The sequence below is a fragment of the Triticum urartu genome, chromosome 1A (genome assembly GCF_056163025.1).
Source record: "Triticum urartu cultivar PI428250 chromosome 1A, HENAU_Tu73, whole genome shotgun sequence".
Classification (NCBI taxonomy): domain Eukaryota; kingdom Viridiplantae; phylum Streptophyta; class Magnoliopsida; order Poales; family Poaceae; genus Triticum; species Triticum urartu.
In genome coordinates, this window is record NC_141873.1 from 11,903,637 (window position 1) to 11,912,575 (window position 8,939).

The 8,939-nt window shown below is 42.2% G+C and overlaps 1 protein-coding gene across 1 annotated transcript; it reads right to left on the reverse strand.

Moving 5' to 3' along the window:
• Positions 1 to 160: 160 nt before the first annotated feature.
• LOC125529265 (F-box protein At5g49610) lies at positions 161 to 5,385 on the reverse strand. The gene is made up of 2 exons (XM_048693670.2): positions 3,934 to 5,385; positions 161 to 691 (listed from the first exon to the last, which is right to left on the reverse strand). Exon 1 carries the CDS (start codon positions 5,212 to 5,214, stop codon positions 3,982 to 3,984), a length of 1,233 nt encoding a protein of 410 aa, XP_048549627.1. The 5' UTR covers positions 5,215 to 5,385; the 3' UTR covers positions 161 to 691; positions 3,934 to 3,981.
• Between the last annotated feature and the right edge of the window lie 3,554 nt (positions 5,386 to 8,939).

The following is an 8,939-nucleotide window of genomic DNA, read 5'->3' on the forward strand; positions in this document are numbered from 1 at the left end:
ATGAAAAATAACATGAACATTAACAACAAGAGCATAACTAGGGTTTCAAGGCAGAGATGGCTGGAGGAGAATTTGAATTGTTTTTCTTATGAACTTTTTATATGAAATTTTTGGAAAGTCGGTAATGGTGGATTGTCATAATTCTGTTCTTTCAGCCAGATAAAAGAAAAGAATGATGTTCGTTTGGCCAAGATAACTGAACAGTGGTTTACATGAAGCAACAGATGTCAGCTGAAATGAACAGATGTTTAAGCCTGAGCTGTTTATTTGTTCTTGTCCAAAAGGACAATCCCGACCTTGCTGATTGTTTTTCACACTAAGGAGATTTCGCCCCGATTTCATTTCATTGAAATGAAACCGATGAAACAGCCGTCAGACCACAAGAATGCAAGTACCAATCCAGAACAACAAAGAAATAGGCCACCCAGGCAAGCGCCCATAACATGACACTCGCCAGCTCAAAACGAGATAACCAGACTCCAAGATAAACCACCTGATAAAGGGTAATCGAAAGATGACCCCCTCATCCATATAAAGGGTAACCGAACGCAACGACAATATATCAAACATATCTCGTGTAGCATCATCCCACTCCAATCCTGCTGCGACCCATAGGACAGGAAGAAGTCCACGGCCACCTTAGCGAGCTGAGACGCCACGGCTTGGGAGTACCCGGCGTCCTTCAGTCTCTCTGCAAATTAGACCAATATAACAACCAATGAGCAGTTTGATAGACAATTACACTAGGATCACGCGCGTAAACGTTTACATTTCTGGCTTCCATGAAGTCCAGAAAATTGCTGCTACACACATAACCATCAGATTATTTACTTTTCTACAAAAGCTATTTATCCAGCTACTAAAATCTTCTACAGCAATAGGTATATCATTTAAACATATCACAGCTTTAATGATTCCACACATGAATTTGGCAACATTTACAGAACAAGTGATCTATGTTTTCCTCAAAATAACAAGATTCTTCTTTTGAGCAAAAGCCAAACAAACACTTCAATTTTTAGAGGAATTCTAGCTTGCCACATCTTCATGTGAGGCCACAATACCTGCTCAGTTTTTGAAATAGAGTACAGAGGCCTTATAGTAAACTTGCCGGATTTATTTAAAGTCCAAAACATTTATCCTCACTTTCTGTAAATTGGATACCTGGGCATAATGCTTTTGACTCAGCTCATATGACAGTAGTCCCTCCCCACAGATTCCTTCTAAATGTAATGAGACTCATATTCTCACTCAATGCTTTTGCAACAGAGAAAATGACACTGGAAGTAAGAAAATACAACCCAGGGAATATCACACAAAGAGTTTCTTCTTTTTCCTATCAAGGGATCTTCCCATAACCCAGTTTTGTTACCATTACCGATAATTTTTTTTACAATACTGGGAAATAATAGGTTTAACTTTCAGAATGCCCTGTCGGAATTGAGATTAACCAACCTTAGCTTTACAATCTCCTAAAGTAGATTTACCAATATACTTATTTCCAAGGGCTCCTTTGATTCAAAAGATTTTCAAAGGAATGAAGGATTAGAATCCTTAGGATTTTTTTCCTACGATGGTTGTTTGATTCATAGGATTGAATCCTATAGGAATTTTTCCTAAGAATTTCTTTGTACTACTTTCCATAGGATTTCTAGCATCCACTCAAACCTCTTTGAAAGAATCCTTTGTTTTTCCTATGATGCAATCAGACAACCCAAAATCCTGTAGGATTGAGATAACCATGACAATCCTATCCTCTGTTTCTCCATATTCCCGTGTTTTTAAAATCCTGTGAATCAAAGAGGCCCTAACTATGGACTGCCACATACCTAGCTCATTCTGCAACTTCCAAATTCATTTACAAAGTAAAGAAATATTCATTACACTTAAATCCACTATCCCAAGACCCTACCATATCATTAGGTCTACAAACAACTTCCCATTTTGCTGGATGGTAATTTTTTACATTATCTTCCTCTTGCCAGAACATCATTTTTCTAAAAAATATCCATCTTCTTACTAGGACCTTTAGGCAGTTCAAAAAGAGACAACATGTATAAAGGTATAATACTCAAACTACCTCTAATAAGAATTAGCCTCCCTCCATATGAAAGACCCCTACCTTTCCAAGGTGCAAAGCTTTTTACCCATTTTCTGTACAGGCACATCCCAATCTTTCTTAAATAGCCTAACTGAATTAATTGGTATACCTAAATATCTAAATGGTAAGCAACCATGGGCACCTATGTTTTTAAGGCGTCCGTAAGGCGACGCCTAGGCGTCGAGGCCCCCCCCCCCCCCCCCCCAGCGCCTTAAAGCGAAGCGTCACCTTAAAAACATAGATGGGCACATGTGAAAATAGCAGCATAATCCTTTTTATCCTCTACAGTTCGATCAAAACAAAATAATTCACTTCTACGAAAGTTTAACTTTCAAACCAGACAGGTGTTCAAACAAACATAAAATAATCTTGACATTGCGAGCACTTTCTAGGTTTGCTTTAAACATAAATATCGTGTTATCAGCATACTGTAACATATTCAAACCACCCCCATAAAGGTGTTGTACTAAATTTTGCACCAAACCCATCTCCTGAGCTCTAAGTAAAACCAAGTGTAAAATATCTATTACAATATTAAACAGAATCGGACAAAGGGGAACGCCTTGTCTTTAAACCTTTTTTTAGTTTTAGAAAAAGCCCTACCTAATAATTAACCATAACAACTACTTTACCATGTTCCAGTGTTTGTATAATCCAGTTAATGAATTTATTACATAACCCATTTTTAATAATGACAAATTTAAGAAAAGCTAGTTAATCATATCGTATGCTTTCTCGAAATCTACCTTAAAGAAGACATCGTCTATTTTTTTTCTATGCATGTTATGCAGCACCTCATGCAGAACTAAAACCCCATCCAAAATAAAACGACCTTCTATAAAAATTGTTTCACTAGAGCAACAATCTTGTCCTACAACAGCATCCCTATTATTAATAACCTTTGTAAAGATTTTTAAAATAACATTGAGACGGCAGATAGGTATGTACTGATGTAAACTACTTGCACCAGCACATTTAGGTCTCTCTCTCTCTCTCTCTCTCTCTCTCTCCCTCTCTCCCTCTCTCTCTCTCCCTCTCCCTCTCTCTCTCTAAATCATTTAAAACAGACTACATCTCAATATCCAGGGTAATATTCTTTAGACATTCAGAATGACCAAACAAATTCTTATAAAAGGAATTGGCATATAATAAAATGTCTTTACCGCCTGCACCAGATTTACATTACTTCCTAAAGAAAGGACTTTCTTCTTTCTTTTTCTAGTAAGCTTAAGAAGTGACAGCATCCCCTTCTAACAATTCAAACTATGCTATTTTTAGTCTGTCGGTGTTAAATGGAGAGCAATCTTCCCAATACAGGTCAGCTTCAACCTGTCAAACCCCGCTACAAAAAAAATTCTTACGAATATTTCTGCTGAAGTTTCGAGTGATGATAAAATTCAGGTCATGAAAAGGACTATCCGAACACCTTTTATACCACTATATTTGACGAACAACCCTACATGGTAACCGTTAGTTTATCACCTGATGAATAATTGAGACAAACCAAATGCACGTGCATATACACCAAACAAGGAAACTTCTCAGCAAAGTTTGCATTATGCACTTAATTCATGAGCTCATCTACTGCATAAGACCGAATTCATCAACTAAACAAGACTGAATTAATCGGCAACAGCAAACATATGATAACTGAAAAGGAACAAAACGAAGTTCACAAGTAGCACTCACTAATACTAGGATTCAGGACAACCATAATCATGACATGTCATGGCCAAGAAAGCTGGATAACAGTATATAGTATAATTCAGCCCCACAGAACAAACTGACTTAACATAATTCAAGAAGATTAAGAAGTGCAGGTGTACACATACATGATTATTCCATTGATCGGAGCAAGCCCAAGCAGAAATCAAACTGAATTAGTGCCCATCTGCATCTGCTAGTGGCTCTGATGAGAAGAGAGGAACATAAGGCCGATATGGCCCGACACTGCATTTCTCGAGATCGAGCACACTTGAGAGTTGGTGACGTCGCATGTCCCACGACAGCAATGAAGCCGCATCTCGTGCATCGCCATCAAAAAGACCCATGCTGACAAAGAAGAAGATGTCACGATCGGGATGGAACCCAACCAGCTGGTACTCCACCTCAGCTAGGTTCAGCACCTCATCGATTCTGAAACTGTGCTTCAGGGCCCATTGTTGGGTATCATAATCCTCAAGGCGCCAGATCGCAACCTCTTCAGCCATCTTGAGTGAATCTTCATCGTCGTCGTTGCTGGCAGTGAGAGGAACTGGAGATATAGTAGCATAGTGCAGGCAACCCTGTGACCACCCAACCCTATAATAGAACTGTCCGCGTGGCATGGAGATGGTCTTCCACACCTTGCCCTCCATGTCCACGGCCACCAGCACAGTAGTGTCTTCCCAAGTGTTGTTGCTGTTGGTCCGACGCCGGTTGCCCACAACATGCAGCATACCATGAAGCAGGACACTGTGATGTTCCAGTACAACATTGTCAACCAATCCAGTATCCCTCCGGGTCCAGGCTCCGGTTCTCGATGAGTAGATGCTCACTCCTGTGAGGCCCACGTCGTCAGTGCGCTCGAAATCAAAAACGTGAAAATGGGATGAGACTGCTGGATCAAAAGCCAGGTGGAACTGGCAGTGAAAGCCGCATGTGTTTGGCCGCGGCTGCGGGCCGGGGGGCAGCTCCGCCCACCTCCGGGTGGCCGGATTGCAGACGACAAAACGGACTTGAGATCCCGCGTCCGGGTAGTAGGAGCAGAGGAGGAGACCATTGCAGGCGTGCTCCAGCCCGAAGTACCTGTACTCCGTATGTGGCAGGAACGTGAGTGAAGTGTCGAGATCAAGACCCTCGGCGTAGGCGCCGGCCAAGTGGTGGCGGAAGCCGCCGGCGTCGGGGATGGTGGTGTAGAGGACGCCGGCGAGGGTCTGGGGCAGCTTCTTGCGGTGGGCGGGGTGGGCGATGAGGTCGCGCCAGGGCTTAGAGACGCACTTGAAACGGCAGACGGACCGGAAGGGGAGCCGGGAGAGGATCTCCACGATGAGGTCGTCGGTGAGTCGACTAACCGCCGCCGCCACTAGAGATCTGTCCGGGCTCAACTCGTCCGCAGATTTCTCCTCCTCCATGGGGCGGCGGAAGCGGCAGGATTTAGATCTGAAAATCCTCCTGCGCACGATGGGTGCAGCGCGTCGGAGGAGAGATGTGGTGGGAATGGGGGCGGCGATGCTGGACGGCCGGTGGCGGCGCGTGGGGGGGAATGGATGGATAGAGAGAACAGAGATGGACAGGACCGAGTGGAGTAGGTACGCTTTGCTGAAGAAACCTCCAGACGGGCCAGCCCACTTAACGAGCGATTTCGATTTCGATTTCGATTTCGTTTTCTTTCTTTCTTCTTTTTTTCTCTTTTCGAATTTAGTTTTTTTCTTCTTATTTTTCCTTTTTTTAAAATCGTACATTTATTTTATTACAAAACGAATTCATATACGCTGAAATTTTTATGGGTTTTATATGATGATATATTTCGATATTTTGCCGATATATGTTCATGTATGTATGCATGGATATATGTGTGTACGTTGTGTGCTACCGGCCATCGAGTGCCGATGTTTGTTTTATAGGGAAATATACATGAGTGCCAATGTTTTGACGAAATGTTGATTTGTCAACATTTCGTCAAATTTCTGAAACTCAATCTGTTCAACTTTTAGCAAAGGTCATGTCGATTTTTTTTCATAGATTGTTCAAGCCATAGATTTATTTTACCATTTATTCTAACAATTGAACATTGTAATGGTTGTGAATGTAGCAAATGGACCCATTGTGCCCAGAGTGTGGCGACAACCGGGTTGGAAGGGAAGAGGGGGAGTAAGAAGAGAGGTTGGCATATGTGGATGTACAACAATCGTTTCTCCTTGTGCTTGGAGAGAACTTCGGGTGAAGACAATATGTTTGTAAGAATGACAGATTTCATAAGCCTGTTGAGCCTTCTTACACAGATGTGCCAAACAAATGTCTCACTTTTTTACCCTTTAACTTGTCTCACATCATCCCTTGCTTAACAAGGCTTGAAGTCCTAGAGATGTTCAAGGTTCCAGTCCATAGTTGAGGCGCACCATGAAACAAAAGAGGGCTTTAACTTAATTGTTTTGGTAAAAAAAATGAAAGAGGTCAAACCTAGATTGCCCTGGTTGGAGAAGATTGGCTAAGGTATTCGCGCTTGAGGTTTGGATGAAGATCGAGATGTACATTCTTGGCCAATCCGATCTTGACGTCATGGATCTATGTGGCAGCGAGGAGTAGTCGGATATGTGCGGCGGCGAGGAACCGCCGGAGCGCCACTGCCGCGCCATGCCACGGTGCCACGGCTTCGTACGCCTGGTATGACTCAATCTTCTTCATGCTCTCTTTTCCTAGCAATAAAGTTTGCAAGCAGATTTGCTTGTAGTATTTGAGCATCTGAATTGCTACAGTAGCTTATTTGCTACAGTAGCTTATTTGCTACAGTAGTGCTTGTAATAGGAGTAGTTGAGCATTTGATTTGCTGCTATTAATTGAGCAGTAGTTGACCATCTGATTTGATGTAGTAGTTGATTTGACAAAAGTAGTTGAGCAGCTGATTTTCCTAATTGAGTAGTAATAGGAGGTTCCTTAGATCCAGTAGCTTGCAGTAATTGAGCACACAATAGTGCTTGCATCTTGGAGTAGTTCTTGCAGTAGCATTTTGGGGTAGTGATCTTGCAGTAGCATCTTGGGGTAGTGATCTTGTAGTAGCATCTTGAAGTATCGTGCTCTTGCAAAATGTGAGTACTGTTTAATGGAGTAGTGATACGTCTCCAACGTATCTATAATTTTTGATTGTTCCATGCTATATTATATTCTATTTTGGATGTTTAATGGGCTTTATTATACACTTTTATATTATTTTTGGGACTAACCTATTAACCGGAGGCCCGGCCCAAATTGCTGTTTTTTTGCCTATTTCAGTGTTTCACAGAAAAAGAATATCAAACAGAGTCCAAACGGAATGAAACCTTCGGGAACGTGATTTTCAGAACAAACGTGATCCAGAGGACTTGGAGTCTACGTAAAGCAATCAACGTGGAGAGCACGAGGCAGGGGGCGCGCCTACCCCCCCCCCCCCAGGCGTGCCCTCCACCCTCGTGGGGCCCACGTTGCTCCACCGACGTACTTCTTCCTCCTATATATACCTACGTACCCCCAAACCATCAGATGCATCCACGAAAACCTAATTCCACCACCGCAACCTTCTGTACCCGTGAGATCCCATCTTGGGGCCTTTTCCGGCGCTCCGCCGGAGGGGGCATTGATCACGGAGGGCTTCTACATCAACACCATAGCCTCTCCGATGATGTGTGAGTAGTTTACCTCAGACCTTCGGTCCATAGTTATTAGCTAGATGGCTTCTTCTCTCTTTGGATCTCAATACAAGTTCTCCTCGATTCTCTTGGAGATCTATTCGATGTAATCTTCTTTTGCGGTGTGTTTGTCGAGACCGATGAATTGTGGGTTTATGATCAAGTTTATCTATCAACAATATTTGAATCTCCTCTGAATTCTTTTATGTATGATTGGTTATCTTTGCAAGTCTCTTCGAATTATCAGTTTGGTTTGGCCTACTAGATTGATCTTTCTTGCAATGGGAAAAGTGCTTAGCTTTGGGTTCAATCTTGCGGTGTCCTTTCCCAGTGACAGCAGGGGCAGCAAGGCACGTATTGTATTGTTGCCATCGAGGATAACAAGATGGGGTTTATATCATATTGCATGAGTTTATCCCAAACGTTACTCTATTCTTATGAACTTAATACTCTAGATGCATGCTGGATAGCGGTCGATGTGTGGAGTAATAGTAGTAGATGCAGGCAGGAGTCCGTCTACATGTCGCGGACGTGATGCCTATATACATGATCATACCTAGATATTCTCATAACTATGCTCAATTCTATCAATTGCTCGATAGTAATTTGTTCACCCACCGTAATACTTATGCTCTTGAGAGAAGCCACTAGTGAAACCTATGGCCCCCAGGTCTATTATCCATCATATTAATCTTCCAACACTTAGTTATTTTTATTACCGTTTATTTTACTTTGCATCTTTATCATAAAAATACCAAAAATAGTATCTTATCATATCTATCAGATCTCACTCTCGTAAGTGACCGTGAAGGGATTGACAACCCCTTTATTGCATTGGTTGTGAGGTTCTTATTTGTTTGTGTAGGTGCTCGGGACTTGTGCATGGTCTCCTACTGGATTGATACATTGGTTCTCAAAAACTGAGGGAAATACTTACGCTACTTTACTGCATCACCCTTTCCTCTTCAAGGGAAAACCAACGCAGTGCTCAAGCGGTAGCAAGAAGGATTTTTGGCGCCGTTGCCGGGGAGATTTGCGCCAAGTCAAGTCAAGTCAAGACATACCAAGTACCCATCACAAACTCTTATCCCTCGCATTACATTATTTGCCATTTGCCTCTCGTTTTCCTCTCCCCCACTTCACCCTTACCATTTTATTCGCCCTCTCTTTTCCGTGTCCTCTTTTCTCGTATTCCTTGAGTTTGTCGCCGTTATGTCTGAATCAAAAAGGGTTCGGGGTTCTCTCCCGGGTTTTAGTACCTTGGATAATCCCTCTGTCCTCTCTAAGCTCATAAACAATGATGCTATAGAAAAACCTACCGGGGTCATCAATGAGAGTCTAAACAATTTTGATGAAGATGATTCCAGATTTTTTCGTTATTTACTCGATGAGTCTTTGAAAGATGCTTGGGATAGATTACTAAGAATCCGGGCTAGCTATGTACCTCAATATCAAATCGAAATTTACTTAAAAAG